Genomic DNA, 21,802 nt, shown 5'->3' on the forward strand with positions numbered 1-21,802 from the left:
GTATTCATGCTAAAAACGCCCATAAGTTCATGTCATACTTTACATACATTATTTAAGTGTGAAATATGGGCCATTTATATTTGTTATGAGACATAAAACATTGCAAGCTTTAAAAATGTTTTTTATTTCTTTTCCCTTAGCCTACTTACCATTTCAGCATTCATATAATAGCAGATTTAAATGTGTACATTTTTGTATGGCTACAAAAAATGCGAAAGACAGGAAATAAAGAACACTGATTCACACTACGAACTGCTTCCAAACCCTTTAAAAAGTCAGCTTTGGACACATATAGAAAGCATATGTGGTATAATGGAAAGAGAAGGAGATTTCATGGGAGGAAAGCTGGATTCCAATTCCAGCTCCATCACCAAAATAAAATAAAGCTTTCTTAATTGAGCACCTAGTAATGTATCAGATACTAACCTTGTGATACTGAGAAATTCCAAGAATAGAAGAGGTAACAGAAGTAATTAAGAGTGCTTATCATTCTCTAGATTTTGAACTTAATACTATTACATAAGAGCTATTTTGTTTACTAAACACAAAAATTTTTAAAAATGTAATACATCAAACAGATAAGTTCCTAAGTCAATTAATTATATCTAGGTGATATTTATTAACATAAATAAACATAATAGAGTGATTATGTCCTTTTCAAAAAAGGAGCATATTCATGTTCTTGTACCAATGACTAGTAAATAACTTCTAGTTAATAAACAAAATTAATTTTAAAAGACATTATCTCTTAAGCAAATCTATATAGATACCAAGTAGATTAGGAGTTGCCAGGTAGATTAGAGGGAAAAACGGAGTGATTGCCAATGGGTACAGGGTTACTTTGTGGAGTGGTGAAAATGTTCTAAAATTAAATAGTGGTAATGATTGTACTACTCTGAATATACTAAAAACCAGTGAACTGTACACTTTAAAAGTGAAATATATCTCAATAAAGCTGTTACTTTTAAAAACAGTTAACAATATTTTTTCTCTAGATTTAAATATCTAGATTGCAGAACACTGGGGAAAATCATAATACGCTATGGTATAACAACTCAAGACTCTGAAAATGGTCAGTACCCTCATCATCCATGATGTTCTTATTCTAAGGTAATTATTCACTAAATCTTTATAAACTGCTATGCCTTAATAGAGGATTCTACTTTTTTCCATTCTGATATTGCTGGCTATTAAAATAAATTAACCTGAACTATTCAGTCTTACCTCCACAGGTAGTTTCTGCTTTTTCTTAATGCTTGCCTAAAGGCTCCTGTTACAAGCTACAGATCAGAAACTGAGTCTTCTGGAAGAAACACAAAAGCCTCTATAAAAGACTATACAAGTACTCCTGACAGATTATAGCACAAAGACATTACTCATGAACGCAAATTTCTTGGGATAATATGAACACCATAAAAAAGACAATTTCAGAACGTACCAAGTGACCATGTCAGAATCTCTAGGATTTCTTTCCAGTCCAGAAGCAAACTTAATATAAGTAGACTGCTTGTTCTAAAGCCAACAGAACAAAGTATTCTAGATGTTTGAAAAGATTATTTGTAACATTTTTCTTTTCATGCTTTTGTACTGATTCTCACAGTCATTTCTTCCTTACTATGGATGATATGGTAGGGTAACGGCTCTGTACTGGTGCCCTGGAAAACTTGCATGTCTCCACACAGGCCTCTTAGGTAACCTCAACGATAGGCTGACCTAAGCCTTGACAGAATGCCCTGTGTTCCTTCAAAATATGGAAAGATAGGCAGTCTTGTGAGGTGCTGCTACAAGGCTATTTCTTACCTTCCTCCATATTTTGTGGGAGCCTGCTAGAAGACAGTTTCTCATCCACCTTCACCACCTTGCCCACTCCTCAGGATACAGCTATGGGCTAAAAAGTTGCTTAGCTACAGGATGGAAACCGTTCCTCAGCAATACAGTACCCATCACTCACGTTAACCTATCTGGCCCTGTTTGGTTTAAGTGTTATCCTACAAGATGAGGGACATGATGAGCTGATACCATGCTGATCATCCATTTGTCTATGTAATTAATAAACTGTCTGAATCTGTCAGCATACTTGACCGATAAGTTGACTGCGTCTAGGCTTTGCCTATGTCTATTCTCATCTTTTCCCTCAACCTAAATAGTGTATGTATAGTCCTCTTGATTAATCCTTAAACAAACTCCCAACTTTACCCCTACCAAACAGGTATTTCCCCTCAAGGAAAATACTGTCTGGTCACACTGGGACCATGTCCATCCAACTGACATGAGTTTTTGTGATTTTCTGTTTATCTCAAAACTTGGCCTTGGGCATTTATATCTTGGATGGCTTTTCATATCTCCATTTTCACTTTATAGCTTCAGAAACAGTTCCTCCTTAAAAATTATCAGTGGTAAAATCTGATGAGTATCAACAGTCTTTTTATCCAATACATTCTTACACCCTCTGCAATTACTTAGTTTGCAGAAACTTAGCTTTCCCCTTTTTGACTATCTACAGCCATGGCAATTTTTACTTGGTTGGTTTACTCATCAAGCCAGTCTTAGAAATTGTCAAAGCCTCAACCCAAATACAAAATCCTTCAGGAATAAGACTTAGTACAAATATATGGGCAATATTATATATTTTAATTACCGTAATGTCCTCCATAGTCCTATGACAACCTTTGCAATTTTTGCTGAGGTTGCAATCTATGCAAGGTACCTCTTCCCAAGAGACAACTGAGAATTCCTTTCTTATTTATTCACTTTTGTTACAAGTAATTCCTTTTATTTTTGAAACTACATGTGACTCTCCTAGTTTTTATTTCCTGATCAACAACATATTTACTCATATTTGCCTCATTAGAACCTAACCTGAATATATACATAATAACTTTATGTAACAATGTAATAACTGGACGATTTAAGATGCTTCTTTCTGATGTCTTCCAGGAGACCATGCTAACTTGGAAGTGTCCGAAGGAACACTGATCTCCCTGCGTGGAGGTTACAAAACTTTTAAAAGCTACTAAAACTTGGTTAATAATGCTGACTGAAAAGATAAATAAAGCCATAAAGCCCTGGAAGTGTAACAAACTAACCTAAAACAATCCAAGCAGTTACAGGTTAACAGCATAGCTTTAGATTTCTTAATGGCACATCCAGGAAAAAATATGACATATTGCTAACATTCCGTGATGAATGTGGAGGGAAGTTTGACTAACCTATAGTCAAACTGAAAGACAAGACAATTCAGCTAATCAAAAGCAGACTCAGAAGGACCCTTGAGATCTTATCTCCTGGTTAAAGTAAGGAAATCTTTGGTGATCAATCTAAAGTGACTTCCAGTCTCTCTTTATCATCATCCTGGTTATTCTTGTCTCACAGGCTTCTAATGCCTGGTCTCCAGAGTTGTACATGCCAGTGCACAGATGTTATTTCACTGATGGTACAAAAAATTATTTTGCAAAGGAAGGAAAAATAAAGAGATTCTTATATTCAGTCAGTCAGGCCAAATGCCAAGTCCTTCAGTCAGAACTCCTACAAAGGTAATAGGCCATACAGCAGTGAATACATAATCATCTGCTATATTTCTACAGGACCAAGGGATGGTCAAAATACAGGAAGGGATTGTTAAAATAAAACTCTACCAAGTTCCCAGTCTGTGCACTCAAAAGTGTTGACAGTATGTTCTTCATCTTCATCTTCATATCCCACCTCAGATCTCTTTGTTAATCAATGTCTGTGCTTTTCTGACATAAGCAGAAAGTAAAATAAAAGGGAGAATTTCTGGTCTCCAAATGAACTAATCAGAACTTAATGCCAAGAATTGGGCATGGGGGCTCACTCTTGTAATCCCAGCACTTTGGGAGGCCAAGGTGGGCAGATCACTTCAGATCAGGAGTTCAAGAAGAGCCTGGCCAACATGGTGAAAACCCATCTCTAATAAAAATACAAAAATTAGTAAGGTGTGGTGGCAGGTGCCTGTAGTCCCAGCACTTGGGAGGCTGAGGCAGGAGAATCTCTTGAACCTGGGAGGTGGAGGCTGCAGTGAGCTGAGATTGTGCCACTGCACCCCAGCCTGGCTGACAGAGTGAGACTCTGTCTCAAAGAAAAAAAAAAGAATTTTATTGATAAACTATAAAATATGTAAATAATCAGAGTTAAAATTCTAAAGATTAAGATGAAATTAAAACTGAGATTAGTTTGCATAGGGGATGCCAGAAACCCCATGTAATTTTTACACATAAGTGTCAAATCTGGCTTTGAGCTTCAGGAAACAAAAATTAGGCCTAAGACCACAGTGCTTTCAAGACAAAAACAGACCAGTTGCTCCAAAGAAGCATACTTTTTTTCTGGGAGTAAGATCAGGGAGAAACTTCTCCGCTGAGTCCACATAATGACAATATTATCTGATACAATGGACAGTACCTGATATGACACTGTCCTCAAGAGTGTCCATATAATCAATGCAACATTTTATTACTTACAGCATTTGCCAATTTGAGCCAACGGCATACTACCAAAGTTCATTAAGAAAAAGCAATTATGTAAAGGAAGAAAGTACTAATGTGCAAGTATATAATCGTCTGACGTTCAGACTTAATCCAGAGATGAAATCCAAAATATCTAGAGCTGCAATTCTTTAAAAGTATATGTATGTAAGAATTTTATGTCCTCCAGCTAAAAAAAACGAAACAAAACAAAGAAAAACCATTCATTCATTTAACATGTATTTATTCACCACGTTCTAGGGGGATACAATGGTAAACAAAAATAAGAAAAAAAACATGGTTTCTTCTCTCATTGAGCTTTTAATCTTGGGGTAGGATAGACACAAATCAAAGAATCACACAAATAAATATAAAATAACAACATAAGTATATGAAAGAGGTAAATGGTGCTATGAGTGCACACAACAGGGGAAAGTCATCCGTGAGGGAAGTGTGGAAGGCTTTCCCTAGGAAGCCGTGAATAAACTGAGATGAGGAGTTTGTCTGAGAGATAGGGAATAGGGAAAGGACCTCTGCAAATGAAGGAATAGGATGAACAAAACTTCTATGTAGAAGAGAGTACAACATACTATAGGAACTAAGACAAGGCCAGTGTCACTGGGTCATAAATGTGAATTACTTCAATTCCTCAGGAGTTATTTTAATGTTTTTCAGGAAATGTTGGCCACCAGGGCAGACCAGTTGGGTGATGGTAGGGGATTTAGAGTTATAAGATGCTATAGGTTTGTTTTTGTTTTTGTCTTCAAATAGCATTATTTTTAGTGCTCAAAGTACATATTTTTCAAAAGCTGGGCACAGTGGTTCATGCCTCCAATCCCAGCACTTTGGGAGACTGAGGAAGGTGAACTGGTCAAGCCCAGGAGCTTGAGACCAGCCTGGGCAACATGGTAAAACTCCGTCTCTTCAAAAAATACAAAATGAGCCAGGTGTGATGGTACATGCCTGTGGCTCCAGCCATTCTGGAAGCTGGGGTGATAGAATCACCTGAGCCTGGGAGGTCAAGGCTAGAGTAAGCCATCATTGGGCCACTGCACTTCAGCCTGGGTGACAGAGATGCTGTCTCAAAAAAAAGAGGTAAAAAGACTTAACCATATGAAGCTAGAAAATGGGTCCTTATTTCATTTCAAGGTCCCAGATAAGTTGATACAGAGTGGTTCTGGGTTGGGCACAGTGGCTCACGCCTGTAATCCTAGCACTTTGGGAGGTGAGTGGATCACTTGAGGTCAAGAGTTCGAGGCCAGCCTGGCCAACATGATGAAACCCCATCTCTACTAAAAATACAAAAGGTTTCGTATTTTTAGTAGAGATGGGGTTTCATCATGGCGTGGTGGCGCTGCCTGTAGTCCCAGCTACTCAACAGGCTAAGGCAGGAAAATCGCTTGAATCCGCAAGGCAGAGGTTGCAGTAAGCTGAGATTGTGCCCCTGTACTCCAGACTGGGCAACAGAACAAGACTCTGTCTCAAAAAAAAAAAAAAAAAGTGTTTCAGTTCAGGGAACAGCTCACAAGATAAAAGCCTCTACATCAAAGCCAGTAGGACAAGGGTAGGGGGCCAGGAGGTGTGAGAAGAGGAATGCTCAAAGAAATGAAAACTATTTTATTAATAAGGTCTGCAATTCAGAAAAGGGCTGAGCCACCAATATCCAGAAGAGAGAGTGGAATATAGTGAAGTAGGTGACTGACAGAACAGGAATTTCTACCTAAAGAGGTTCCAAACTGAAACAAAAACCAAATGAACGCTCTTATTTAATAAAGACCTACGGTTCTGGCAAAGTGAGGTCACCTGAACCTGGAAATTAAAACAGGAGTGTTAAACGAGAATAACCAGCAACAAAAGATTTTTTTAAAGGACTATTTAAAGCTTTAAACTTAAGTGGCATGTTAAAACTAATTATTTAACATCATAGTAAGGTAGAAGAACAAAAAGCTCTAGAACCAGAAAGATCTGTATTTAAATTCTGCTTCCCAATGTACTACCTATATGAACATGAACAAATTATGCCATCCTTCTAACATTCAGTTTCCTTCTCTACAAAATGGGATGAATTCATCACCCTTACCACTGCAGAGTTGTTTAAGGATTAAGTGAGATAAAGTTAAGTAATTACCTAGCATTGTACCACTTACTAAATAGCCCTCAATGAAAGCTTCCTTTCCCCTTGTGACTTACCTGAACTATACATATTTGAATAGAATTACTATGCTGGACTACAAGTACTTCCACAAAAGTGAACTGGGAAAGGTTATAAACCCAAGGAGAAGGGATGCTAAGAGGAAATTTATCTTATTTTCCTCCAGAGAATAACAATGAAAAACTATCTGGAATAGGTTAAAAAAAAAAAAAAACGAAGCTGGAATAGACCAAGTTTGGAGTCTGTTCCTGAAGGATTTGTACTTTATTCCAACTCTATGCAACACTCAGCAGCAGTATCCCATATCCTCAAAGTCTCCCCAAGGCAATAAAAAAACATAAAATGGAGCATGACATCTAGTGTTCACAGGGATATGGTGACAATAGATGTTAATGATGATTCAAAGTAACCAAATAAAAGATAAATCAGCAACTGTCTGTTTAGGAAAACAGAAAGGCATGCTATGTATTCTATTTACAAAGAGTTCCTTCAAAATGTTTCCAACAAGTTGGGTTTTGATGAGAAAATATCTGATAATTATTAATTCTCTGCCCCTATCCAATGCAAGATGGAAGTAGTCCTGAACATTAATCTAGAAAATTAAGAATTTAAAAATATATCCATAAGCTTGTATGCTTGACATCATGAAAACCACACTACTCCTAAAATATATTATCCTTCATCGTAAGCAGAAACAGACTATTACGTGAATAAATCAAACTGTGAATTAGCTTGCCATAGTTTTTTTTTTTTTGAGACATTTTGAAAATTCTTTTTATACTTCATTTACTCTCTTTGGTATCTAAGCTAGAATTGATTTACTTTCATTACCTTTCCAATTATCCTCTTGATTTAGGCTTTCCAGTGCAGACTGAAGAACTAGAAATTCCACAGAAACAAATCTCAGAAAATAAAATTCCCTTAGAATATGAGTATCAGAAAATACTCTTCTAGGTTTCATGATATCAAAACAAAAGTTTTAAAAGTTGATACTTTCCACAATATTTTCATATAGCAGTTCTCTAGAAATGCTTATTGGATGATCTACAATGAACCAGAGTGAAACAGCCTGTTAAACTAGTAATATCCCAAGAAGGCATTTGGTCTGTAAATATTTCATATCTCAATCCAGTATCTGCTACTAGATTAACTATAATTATAAGGTACTGCAACTGGGGGATGTGGGGGAGTAGACTTTTTAAAATAAATGTTCCAAATTATTGCTTTGGCCTAACAATTCAGCCAAAGTAGGCTTCTTCAATTCTGCCTTGGCCCACCTCAAGTCATTTTTGGTATCCCTGAATGTCACAAGGTCAGAGATTGCATCATTCAGTTACCATCATATCCAAATAGCATAATTTAAAATCTAGCCAGGCACAGTGGCTCATACTTGTAAACCCAGAACTTTGGAAGGCTGAAGCAGGCAGATAGCTTGAGCCCAGGAGTTCAAGACTAGCCTGGGCAACATGGCAAAACCCTGTCTCTATCAAAAATACAAAATTTAGCTGGGTGTGGTCGTGTACGCCCATCATCCCAGCCACTTGGGAGGCTGAGACAGGAGAAATCTCTTGAACTGGGGAGGCAGAGGTTGCAGTGGGCCGAGATTGCGCCACTGCACTCCAGCCTGGGTGACAGAGCCACCCTCGTTTCAGACAAAAAAAAAAAAAAAAGAGTTGTGCACTGGGTCGCCAAGATGTCGTTCCCAAAGTATACTCCGCTGCGCCTGGCCACTATGTCCTCGTGGCCCAGCCGAATAGGACATATTTCCGGAAACCCAGCGCCGACAAACCAAGCGGTTGGCTATCAAGAGCCTTGCTGAAATCTGCTTCAGTACAACGACCCTAACCGCTGAGGGCTGATCGAAGATCCTGCCTTGATTCGTTAGACCTATGCAAGATCAGCAAATGTCTATCCTAATTTCAGACCCACTCCTAAAAACTCACTCTTGGGAGCTCTGTGTGGAATTGGTATCTTCTTATGGGATTGTTTTCAAAACTGACAGGGATAGGAAAGAAAAATTTATCCGGGAAGGAAAATTATATCAAACATTTAACCTGTCATATTAAGTCTGGCAATGATGACTATATGTAGTCTCTTGCTTAAATAAACCATCTATCAATCATTAAATAACAACAAAAAAAAATCTTTTCTTTTTTTATTATTTTATTTATTTTTTTTTGAGACAGAGTCTTACTCTGTCGCCCAAGCTGGAGTGCAGTGGCTCAATCTTAGCTCACTGCAGCCTCTGCCCACCGAGTTCAAGAGATTTTCCTGCCTCAGCCTCCCAAATAGCTGGGATTACAGGTGCCGGCCACCACACCCGGCTATTCTTTTTGTATTTTTAGTAGAGACGGGGTTTCACCACGTTGGCCAGACTGGTCTTGAACTCCTGACCTCAGGTGACCAACCCGCCTAGGCTTCCCGAAGTGCTGGGATTACAGGCGTGAGCCATCACACCCAGCCCAAGAATATTTTTTCAAGTATGAAAAACCAATGTCATTTAGGTGCAGTGGATCATGCCTGTAATTCCAGCACTTTGGGAGACCAAGGCCAGCAGATCCCTTGATGTGGAAGCTTGAGACCAGCCCGGCCAACATGGTGAAACCGTCCCTACCAAAAAATACAGAAATTAGCCAGTCGTCATGGCGCAGGCCTGTAGTCTCAGCTACTCAGGAGGCTGAGGCAGGAGAATCATTTGAACTTGGGAGGCAGAGGTTGCAGTGAGCCAAGATCGCACCACTGCACTCCAGCCTGGGTCACAGAGTTAGACTCTGTCTCAAAAAAAAAAAAATGTTACTCTTACTATCTGAATATTCATTTTCCAATTTAAGGTATTTTAGATAGAACTTGGAATTAAAATCTTTTTGTGTGACTGTATATGTTGAAATTTTCTCAATTAGATGAAGTATAAATGTACATTAATACAAAATATTCTTTTGCTATTTTATGTACAAAAGAAATTAACAATTTTCAAATGGGCAAATAATAGTGTAATAATATTGAGAGAGTTAGCTAGTGACTTTAGGAAGAATAAATTCTTTTTCAGATGACAAATAATTATAACAATTTTAATGAAAAATACAAAGCAGAATAATAGAGATTTTATATCATAATTTTAACTGCAGTCAGTTGTTTTTCATACCAGTATTCACAACACTAAACAAAATCATTTCTAAAGACTATGTCTAATTTCTAATTATTTTATTTCATAAATCTTTTTTTCTTTCTTTTTTTCTGAGACTCACTCAAAATCCATGAATATGCTAAGAGAAAATCTTATCTGGGGATTCTTCATTTTTTGTAGACAAAAGCAGAATGTTAACTCTGTCACTTTAGAATTTCATGAGGAGGAAAAAAATCCAAAGTTATGTACAACATAATCATTTTTGCTCTAGATATTATATATGTATATATGTATTTATACACACACATATATAAACACAGACACATAGAAAGATGTTAATGGAAGAAAGTTCCTCCATCTATTTTGTATTCCACTAACTTTAGTGGAAAGTGACCTTCTATTTAGTGTCTGTACGTGCATTAGAGCAATCACAGGAACAACGTAGCAAGAGGCAGCACTGAGAAATTATCATTACTGCACTATAATGTCCTACTATTAAAATAAGATTACTGATATTTCTAAGAATAAACTATAATAACGTCAGGGATAACATTTCATACCTTCACATACACCAGAAGTTTATGATGAAGATAGAGACTTCTGCTCCAGCTTTGACAAATACTGGTTTTCACACTTGGCCATTTAGCATTCAGAAAAGGGATATCTGGCATACTAACTGTACAGACAAAATGTGTAGGTACTTCCTATATCAATGCATTATTTACTTCCATTTTCATGTGCTTACACAAAACATAATTTTTAAAGAGGATCTTATATATTCCAAGGGTGCAGAAATCAATTAACAGCCTCCCTTATGGGTCTAACAGGAGATATTATAAAAAACTCAACCCCACACAGAAGCACCAGTGATCAAATAACATTTTATTGTTAACTACCAATAAACAGGAAAAATCCATGCAAGAAAGGTATTAGTTCTTCTGATCTCTATGCATTGTCAATGAATTCCCTTCACAGGCTGAAACTTGTACACAACAGAGTTGCTTTCTATAGCTAAAAACTTACAGATCTAAGTTAGCTAGACCTGATTTCACATTCTCTTAAAATATAATGTAAAGATTATTAACATCCTTATACATTGAAATTTTAAGATTTTAAGATTTAAAAATATATATATTTTAAGATTTAGACGAAAGCATCACAAGATAAATTTATAATTAACTAACATGAAATTGTCTGTGATTCAGTAATATCCAAAATGAAAAACATTTATAAATGTCCAATATCCCAATCCAGAATCTGATACCAGAGTAACTACCATTATGAAGCAATGGAAAGAGTACCGAGGTAGACTGTGGTTCTCACTCAGCTATTTAGTCATTCTGGGCAAGTTATTTCCCCTTCCAAGTCTGTTTCCTAAACTATAAAATGAATATATTAATATCATCTCTGTCTATATGTACCAAATGGAGTTACGGAAATTATAAACTATGATATATGTGAAATATTGAGTATCATGAGGTTTCCAAATCTAGGTTCTTTATTTTCATACCAACTTTATGAATAGACTGTGATTGATTTTTAATGTAGTTTTATGTTTACTTTTAATGTTTACTCTTTTTAGAAATTAGTTGGGACTTGGTTATTTGCCACTCAAGAATGTGGATATGATTTACAAAAGTATATTAAGAGTTATCTCAAGTATTAATGTTAAGCTAGAACTCAAATTACAAACAAAACAAAGTAAAAGAAAACAAATATAAAATCATTTATAATACAGAAAGCTTGTTCTTTGCCAAGAATAATAATAATCTGCTGAAATTGTTATTGTTCGTCACTTACTAACTACTTTCTTGGTTGGTACACATCAGCAGCAGTCAAGTAACACCTCCCAGAACCCAACCACCAAAAAAAAGATATTGGGAATAAGAATGTCCTCAGAAAGCTCAACTGTATAAACCAGAACGTAGATTAGGAAGTCAGGCACAAGGACCAAGTAAAAGATAGGACTAACTGAATTTACGATATTAACATGCAATGAAAAAAATGTATCTACCAGAAATATGGAAGTGAGCAGTTTGGTCAGCCATGGAAGCAGTGAAAAAGGAAAGCTACAAAACACTATCATGTAAGCATTACCCAGGAGAAAGCATATCCTGTAAGGCAGACAGATGTAAGTAACTGCTTGACAAGTATATTATGGAGATGGGATTATCACTTTATCAGAGTTTATGCCATTTCAAACTTCTAGTCATTTAGAATTAACTCCCTTGGTGTTATCTCATGATCTTGTTCAGTAGGCAACTATTGAAACTTGGTTTTCCATTCAGCATTCTACATGGAAAGAATATACTCAGTGATGTAAATTTCTAGTCCTTATTTTACTTGAATAAACTGGCATTCTCTTGTGATGGGGATGTACATGCTCAGATAAGAGTATGGGCTCTGTAGTCAGGTTACTTTGAGTTCCTACTAATTTACTTTGCGATCTTGGGAAATTCACCAATCTGTTGTCTGTTTCCTCATGTGTACAAAGGGGGTTTAATAATAGGACCTATTTCCCAGGGCTGTTGTGAGGATTAAACAATTCACGTGGCCAGGCATCAGTGGCTCAGCCTGTAATCCCAGCACTTTGAGAGGCCAAGACAGGCGGATCACCTGAGGTCAGGAGTTCGAAACCAGCCTGGCCAACATAGTGAAACCCCATCTCTACTAAAAATACAAAAATGAGCCGGGTACAGTGGTAGGCACCTGTAATCCCAACTACTCAGGAGGCTGAGGCAGGAGAATGGCTGCAACCCAGGAGGTAGAGGTTGCAGCAGTGAGCCGAGATTGTGACACTGCATTCCAGCCTGGGTGACAGAGTAAGAGTACCAAAAAAAAAATTTTCATGTAAAGCACTTAAAACAGTACCTGTCATATAGCAAGTGCTAAACAAATGCTAGCCTTGTTATTATTTTTGAATATGAATTAACATTTCTAAGTCTGACTGCTCTGACACTGATCAATTTCTAAATCTGAAAAACTAAAGCAGGGCTACTGTGTTGTAAAACTCTAAGGGCATCAATGCACAAGAGAACAGAGTTTTCTGGCAGCTCTGAAATGAAGGCGTGACCTGGTAAATTCAAGGTCACCCACTCGTGAGGTTCTTTTCAGTAGCCAATCTGTCCAGGTGAAAGCTGACTTAATATGTAACAGTCATAAACCTAAATATCTACTATAGAGAGGCAGATCCCCTAAATAAGTGAAGCACACCTTGAGTGGTGAGTTTGCCAAGAAACTATGAGTGACAAGGCTGTGGAGGGCAGAGAGCACAAGTCAAGCCTTAAATGCTTCAAATACAGATATTTTAAAATATCCTGTCAGGCAAAAACAACAGTATAGGCAGATTTTAAGCCTGAAGGCCACCAGTTTACAAACCCTACAGCACCCTTTCATTCAAATCTTAAAATATTTTAACTTAGGATAACATATATCCTGTGACCTATTTTTAACCTTTTTCTTTACTGCTCTGTAACTGTCTCTTCTTTGTCCTCCCTTGGCTTCCGAAACCTTCTGTGCTCTTCTCCATAACCTCTTGACACACATACCTTGAGTGGTAACATTCATTTCAACTAACATTTCTATCAGCTAAAAACTCCAGATATTTATATGCAACTCTATCAATGCTAAGAAATACCTCATAAATTTTATCTGTCTACTTTCTCATTGCCAGTATCTTTGGTCAAGTCTTCATGTGATTTCTAGGATGTTTACAATAGCTTTGGCCCGTTCTATTTTCTCATTGTCCACATCCAGCCACCAGCAAATCCTACTGGTTCTAACATCAATCAAACCATATCCAGAATCCAATTATTTTCACCTAAACCATCATCATCTGCCACCTAAATTACCACAGCAATTCCTTTTATAACTCACTTACCATACTACTCATTTACCACATACCATAGAGGATCCTGTCCCTCCTCTGTTCAATCTCCCAGTGGCTCCCAGGTCACTCAAGAGTGAAATCCAAAGTCCATACGATGGCTTACAAGGCCCTATACAATTGCCTATCACCTCTCTTGTTTATTCTCTTATTACTCTCCCCTTGCTTATTCTCTTCTCTGGCCACACTGCTCCCTTGGTTTTCCTCAATCATACCAGGCTCATTCCTGGTCCAGGTTTTCTCTACCTCCCACTCCCTTTATCTGGATACTCTTTCCTCAAATGTCTTGGGTCTGGATTGTTCTCTTATTTCAGAGCTCTTTGCTCAATTGTTACTCTTTCATAAGTGCTTCCCTAAACACCCTCTCCATAACCACTTGACTCCCCATCTCCGTTTCTGCTTAATCACCATCTAACACATCTGTTTTTCAGATGTTTATTTTCTGTCTCTCCCAAGAAAATGTAAGCTTCATTACAGCAAGAATTTTTTTTCTGTATTGCTGTATTCCTGATCCTAGAACAGTAGGTATTAAATATTAAGTACTTTGTGTTTAATGAAAATGACTGAAAAGCTTCCTAACTTGTCTTCCTTCTACTGATCTCCCCTTCTGTAGTCCACTTCCTCCTATCCCCCAGATAGCATACCAAAAATGCATCTGATCATTCTCCTGCTTAAAAGGCTTTAATGGGGATCCCCACATGCTTCAGAGTCTGGCCCCAAATTTAATCCTTTTCCCCATTCCCCAAAATAGTTGTACACTCTCCACATACTAACACTTTTATCATCCTTGAACCTACTTATGCCTTTTCATTTATCTCTGCATTTATTGGCCAAAGTTTTATTCGGCCAAAGTTTTACTCATCCTCCAGATCTAGCTATGCCATGATGTCTCCCAGAAGCCTTCATCTGTACTCCCATAGCACTCCGTTCATACCTCCATTGTAGTACTTGCTATAAATATGTATTTATCAATCTGTTTCTGTAACTACAGTATAAGATCCCAGAGAGCAAGTTCATGATGTTGTGTCCAGAGCTGTTTTGCCAGTGCTTAACACTATACTTAGCAGAGAGGAAACACTGTAAGTCTTTGAAGAATGAAAATGTAATGAATGAAATTTTAAAATGAATGAAACAATTTGTTTATGAGGTTGGGGGAAAAAAAAGTCTTCCTAAGAGTCAAGAGTGCTTTCCAACATCAAACCTGAGGCCTGATATGAGTTTTTACATTTGCTAAAGAAAAACATCCTTTAGTAATTTCAACAATAAATTATTGGTTTAAGGAATCAAAAAGAAATGGCTAGTCAGGAGAGGTATTTACTCTACGGAACTTACTAATTTACAAACCAGATATTGTGTAGAGCAAAAAGTATACTCTGATCTGAGTGAGAAAAGGCATCTGCAACTTTTTAAAATTAAAATTGTTTTTAAAGTGGGAAGGAAAATTGAAAATGATCTAGTGTAACTACCTCATTTCACAAATGAGAAAAATCATGAAAAGGAGAAGAGCATTAACCAAGTTAGAAGATCAGGATCAGAACCAAGGTTTTATTCAAAATGAAGAGCTTGCTCTCAAATGTAACACATTACAATTCCAGACTACTCAAGAATTAAAGCCCAGGACTTATTCCATTAGTTTGCTGTGCAAACTTAATGAAGAGTGAAATAATATTGCAAGTAGGAGTTTGCATACCTGGGTTCTTATCTAGGCTGTATTTGTGAGATCTCAGACAATTCACTAAACCTTGTAATACTACCTTAATTAACTACCACATGGGATTAATGTGAGAATCAAATGAAAGCCCTGTTGCAAATGAAAAGTATAATCATTTTTTCCATCCTCATCCCTTCAGATTCTCCACTGCAGTCTCTTAACAAGTTATCAATCTATATGGGGCGACGGGGGGCGGGGTCATAAACAACTGGCGATTCTGACTAGTTGGAGTTTTGTTGTTCTTGTTGCACAGAAGGACAGAAAGCAGTGAGAGAAGGGTGGGGAAGCTGTTTATACATTATAAACCTCCTCCCAAAGGAGATCCATCTCACCTATCAATTAAAGAATCTTTTGAGACTCACAAGCTCTTAAACAGTTCATGTTAAAATTATTTTTCCCCAGTACAGGCCCTACAAAACCTTTACCATTAGCATATTTCAGAAAATTCGGCAACAATTACTTGGATTATATTTATCTTATCCTACTCTATTGTAGATGAGTGCAAAGCAGGGACTCATAGTATTTCATCTTCAGGAGCTGTTTGTGAATTGTCTTAATTGGGTCAACATCCAGCTGAAATTTAAAACTAAGCAGCTGGAGTTGTGCCTGAGAGAACTGAATGACAAGAGACAAGAATCATACCTCCCTCTGATTTCCCCCAACTCCTTCCTCTCCATGTCTATTATTTATTTCCAAAGACCTTTTAGAAACTAGGCTCCAGGCTTATGCAAAAGTCCTCTACTACAATCTACGTAGCCACAAGTTTATTTACAAGTATTTTTATATTAACATTTTATAAAATACAATGTTTTGCCTCTAGGTGTGAAAATATTTAAAGGAAAGTACACTACATGGATTTTTTTTTAAGTTATTCATTTGGCAAACAATTTTGAGCAAAATGTTCATGATATAACACATACAAGGACGAGCACGGTGGCTCACACCTGTTAATCCCAACACTCTGTGAGAGGCTGAAATGGGAGGATGGCTGAAACCCAGGAGTTCAAGACCAGCCTGGGCATAAAGTGAGACTCTATTTCTTTCTTTCTTTTTGTTTTTCTAAAGACGGGGTTTCACCATGTGGGTCAGGCTGGTCTTGAACTCTGAACCTCAGATGATCTGCCCGCCTTGGCCTCCAAAGCACTTGGATTACAGGTGTAAGCCACCACGCCTGGCCTGCGAGACTCTACGTCTTTAAAGGAAAAAAAATTATGCATTCTGTAAATTCCATTTACATTTAGAATCTCATTCTCACATAAACAGTAATATTTTGTATAAAATCAAAGCAATTGTAAATATAAATCAAAGACTTCTTTTTTTTTTTTTCCTGCACACACAGTGTACCTTAATTTTTTTAAATGTTATAAAAAGAATATCCTTGGCTGGGTGCAGTGGCTCACACCTGTAATCCCAGGTCTTTGGAAGGCCAAGGCAGGTGGATCTCTTGAGGTCAGGAGTTTGAGACTGGCCTGGCCAACATGGCGAAATGGAGTGTCTACTAAAAATACAAAAAAAAAAAAAGCCAGGCGTAATGGTTGGTACCTGCAATCCCAGCTACTCCAGACCCAGGAGGCGGAAGTTTCAGTGAGCCAAGGTCTTGCCACTGTACTCCAGCCTGGGTGATAGAGTTAGACTCTGCCTCAAGAAAAGAAGAAAGAAAGAAAGAGAATATCCTTGAGAGAAAGCCTAGCTCCATATACCAAGTTTCATATATTTTTCTCCACTTAATTCACAGAAACTTTCATTACAGTATAAAATAGCCATAATGTTGAAGGATAGTCCATTTTTTCCCAAATTTTTTTTTTTCTTTGCCAATCAGTTTGAGCTTATGAGGTTGCTCAGGTTAGCCTTGAACTGATGACCTCACCTTCGCGAGCACCATGACCTCTGGCGGGAGCCACTTTGGACCCCCCCAAATTTCTTAAGAATTATCCAGGGAGCCTATGAAAAATACCCTAGAGATTCTGATTCAGTTGCTCTGGGCAGAACAAAAATTTATTCCCCAAAGTGATTTTGATGATTAACATTAGGAAACACTGATCTAGTATAGCGGTTCTCAATTGGGCACATATTAGAATTTCCCGGGGGGCTTTTAGAACTCTTAAAACCCAGGCTAAGGTCTAGGCCAACAGAAATAGCAGCAATACTTTTTTTTAAAAAGTTCCCTGGGGAAGGTTTAGAACCACTGACCTGATCTTGTAGAATTTCTCCTGACTTCTAGTTCACTTTGTTTTTGATGTTGTTGTTTTGTTTTTTATGTGGGTTGACAAAAAAAGTGTGAAAAAAATTAACCATCGCTTTTGCCTCAGAACAATGATGCCTCTTAACAATTGCATAAGTTAAAGTGGAGTTAACCTTTTTATGTCAGAAATCATTAGAAAATATTTTTAGTCCTAATTTTAAATAAAATAGACTAATCTTAACCTTTAGCTCTTACTACCAACCTGTTAACATATCTTACAAATAATTCTTTAAAGTTTTCTCTTTTTTTTTTTTTTTGAGACAGAGTTTTGCTTTTGTTAACCAGGCTGGAGTGCAATGGTGCGATCTCGGCTCACCGCAACCTCCGCCTCCTGGGTTCAGGCAATTCTCCTACCTCAGCGTCCTGGGTAGCTGGGATTACATGCACGCGCCACCATGCCCAGCTAATTTTTTGTATTTTTAGTAGAGACGGGGTTTCACCATGTTGACCAGGATGGTCTCGATCTCTTGACCTCATGATCCACCCGCCTCGGCCTCCCAAAGTGCTGGGATTACAGGCTTGAGCCACCGCGCCCAGCTAGTTTTCTTTTTAACCTCTAAATCAATATTTTTTAAAATTTTATTTATTTATTTTTTAGAGACAGGGTTTTTCACCATGTTGGTCAGGCTGCTCTCCAACTCCCGACCTCGGGTAATCCGCCTGCCTCAGCCGCCTAAAGTGCTGGAATTACAGGCGTGAGCCACCGCGCCCGGCCTTCTAAATCAATATTTTTAAATTTCAAATTCTTTAACAGGTCTATCAATCACAATTCCTTACTAGCAAAATTATTTTGATGCCTAAATTTGACATGATTTTTTCATAATGTACAATACGTAACTCCATATATTGAAGTTACTTTGTGCAGTGAGAGAGAATAGATTTCCTTCTTCCATATAAAAGTAAGAATTTTACGCTCCATTAGCAAAACCCCATCATTGGTTTGTCCACAGATATTCGAGTGGGAAACTACTCAAGGTATTAGTCAACCCATTCCAAGAATGTTCTTTTTAATACAAAGATAACGTTTAAAAAAAATCATTAAAAATGTGCCAAGTGCAAGCTTATACATCTATCATTTTTAAGTGTATTTTACTTTCTAAAAATTACCACACTTTTGATTGACGTGCCCTCTGGGAATCTACTTTTATTATTGCAGTATTGAAATTGTTGAAATAACACTTTTATCCCTCGCAAGACCGCTAGGTATTTAAATATTTCAAATTTCAGCAGTGGTTGTGATTTTTGCTTCTGGGTTTTAGAAATGTGTTTAGGATGCTTTACCAAGCAGATCACACTACTACAGATAAAACTTCAGCAATGTATATAGTCTACAGTACAATGTATATTTTTGATTACTTCTATGAGGTTCTAGATTTTCAAATTAATATTCTAAGAATCAGATGCAATGAATTTTGTTTCAGTAAGTTTAATGAAAGCCCCCGTTTTCATTATTAAAGATACGTATTAATACATATGAATTATAAAATTTGAAGTCTAACCAAAATTTAAGTACACTACAGTATACTTCGCAAATGTCCCCAAACTTGAATGGAATCAAGTATGTGCCGCTTAAGGCACAGAGCAAAAATAGAAAATCAGAATCTCAGTTAAATATTCAAGAGATACACACCATCTAGAAAACTGGGCTAGTCTGAATAATCCATGGAGTTTTTCCTTTAGGGTAAAACTGTGCTACACTAAGTTTCTGCAAAGCCTAATTATTTTGTGTTAACATACTGAACTTGAAACTTGCCATCTCAAATTCCAAGAGATAAGACTGTATACAACAGCTGGCCTTTGGGGGCTGCTTAAAAATTTCCTGAAAACCAAACATGTTTATTTTTTAGAGGTGTCCTCGGTTCTCGGATAGTAGTCAAATATCAAACACCCGTTCCTGAAAATTCCTGGCTGGTCCTATCTGGCCGGGAGCACCGACCCCTGGACGGGAAGAGGCAGGACCGCAGCACCGAGCCGGGACACTGAGAGTCGCCCGGCGCACACGGAGCCTGCCCGGGGGCGGGGGGCTCGCACGTGCCCGGCCGGGGGCGGGGCCGGCGCCGACGAGCAGCGACCCCGACTCGGGGAGGCGGGCGCGGCCGGGCAGACCTCCCCCGCGGCCGCGATCCAGCGGTTTACATAAGGGTGCGCGTCATGGAACTGATGGAGCCACACAGAGACGTCTAGTTCATGCAGGAGGCGCCCGGCCCCGGCCCGCTCCCGCCGCCCCAGACCCCTCCTCTCATCCGACAGAAAGACAGACAAGAAGGGTTCCCGACCTGTCGTGCCCTGCATGTTCAGAGTCTGTCATATTTGGTCAAGAACGGGGCGGGGCTGGAGGGCAGGTCTGCGAGGCCGGCGGCGGCGGGGCGCGGGGAAGACCCCTGCGCCGCCTGCGGGAACCTGCTCCCGGCCGCCGCCGACAGGTGACGAAGTGGTAAAAACTCACGGTTACTAGTGAGCGACACAGACACAGACTTTCCAGTCTATTAACAACCACGCCAGAGAGGTGGGGCTCTAACTGCAAACACTGGGCAACGGCCCCGCGCTGCCGGCGCTGCCGCTCTAGTCTCTATTCGCCGCCGGTGGCTGTGGCGTGGGAGCGGGCGGGCGGCGTGCAGCGACGCGGGGATTTGGACAGTGGCCGTAACGGTGATTTCTCCTCACCAACATGGCGGCACCCGAAACAGGCGGCTCGAGAAAATGGCGCCGGCCGCAACACCTTGCCCGGGACTAAAGGGCAAGAGAGATTCCTCCGCGAGCCGCGGCCCTTGCCCAGCCCGCCGGGGCCGAACGCGTTGACCATTGGATGAGACTGCCCGTCAATCACCTGCAGGGGCGGGTCTTCACCCTTCCCTGTGCAGCGGCGGAGGCGGCAGCCTACTGGCGGGGACGGGTGGCAAGAGACGCGGCTGAATGGCTTCTCCACTGGCTGCAGGGGCGGTCTACGGGACCAGCGAGGGCCACCAGCGCTTCTACTCCTGGCGATTTTTTTTTTTTTGGAGATGCCCGGCGCCTGAGGAGTTCCAGACGCATCAACCAAACGGGCCCCAAAACCGTTACCCGAGGCGGGCAGGGATGGGATAACAAAGAACAAGGCGGCTGTCGAGTCCTTAAAAAAAATTTTTTTAAAACCTTTGTTCTTGCAGTAATGGGGAAATGCAGTTTCTCCTTCACAGTTGTAGCGAGTATCTGTTTTTGTAACGTTTAGTGCTCAGAATCGTGAAGGAAAATAGCTTGCCATGCAATTTTTTCTATTTGCCGCTAAATTTACCCAATTATTACTTAAAATAGGAATAGCTATTAAAATAATTATGTAAACTTTACATTGTTTCGTAAGAATATTAACATGTGAAATGTATGCGAGTATTTTATAAATAACCATTAGGCATGACATTATTTTTTTGAGATGGGAGTCTCGCTCTGTCGTCCAGTCTGGAGTGCAGTGGCGCGATCTTGGCTCACTGCAACGTCTTCCTCCTGAATTCAAGCAATTTTCCTGCCTCAGCTCCCGAGTAGCTGGGACTACAGGAAGCGCCTCCATGCCTGGCTAATTTTTGTATTTTTAGTAGAGACGGGGGTTTCACCATGTTGGCCAGGCTGGTCTCTCCTGACGTCAGGTGATCCGCACGCCTCTGCCTCCCAAAGTGCTGCTGGTATTGCGTGAGCCACCGTGCCTGGCCATGCATGACTTTTTTACTTGTGAACGTGGCCTTAAGAAATTTTTAAATGACAAGTCAGTGGTTTTGCCTATTTAATATGTTAGCCCTGAAGGAAGGTTCCTTGCTTTTTACTAAAATGATAGACTTAATGATTAATCCAAATATCTGACTTCATTTGTCTTTGCTTAATAATACATTTTGCTAGCATAAATGGAATGCATCCAGAAGCAATTGCAACGAGTGGATTAAATTAGAAACGTAAAGTTTTTGATATTAATATATACCTTGAAAAGAAAGGCTGCCCGGTGGCCTTTCAAGAAAAAAAAGTAGGGCTTTTTTTTTTAAAGTTGAATGCAGCCAGTGACTGGAACTCGCCACATTTTACATTCATACATTTCTAGGAAGCTTTCAAAAAGTAGATCTGAAGAAACTATGTTAACATTTGGAGTTACATTAAAATCTCAAGACGGTTTTATTCTAACGATTTTACTTAGTTTAGGCCTTACTGTAGCTAATTTGGGTAGCCAGTTTCTTTGAAGTTATCCAAAGG

The 21,802-nt window shown here is 38.9% G+C and overlaps 1 protein-coding gene across 1 annotated transcript in view; it reads right to left on the bottom strand.

Annotated features, from left to right (window-relative positions):
• ZC3H6 (zinc finger CCCH-type containing 6) overlaps positions 1-20,325 on the bottom strand; it is a 59,905-nt gene extending 39,580 nt beyond the window's left edge. The window contains exon 1 of the mRNA XM_054244730.2: positions 19,870-20,325. Within this exon, the coding sequence (XP_054100705.2) occupies positions 19,870-19,901 (32 nt within the window). The 5' untranslated portion in view covers positions 19,902-20,325. The remainder of the gene's footprint in view (positions 1-19,869) is intronic.
• Between the last annotated feature and the right edge of the window lie 1,477 nt (positions 20,326-21,802).

The sequence above is a fragment of the Callithrix jacchus genome, chromosome 14 (genome assembly GCF_049354715.1).
Source record: "Callithrix jacchus isolate 240 chromosome 14, calJac240_pri, whole genome shotgun sequence".
Classification (NCBI taxonomy): domain Eukaryota; kingdom Metazoa; phylum Chordata; class Mammalia; order Primates; family Cebidae; genus Callithrix; species Callithrix jacchus.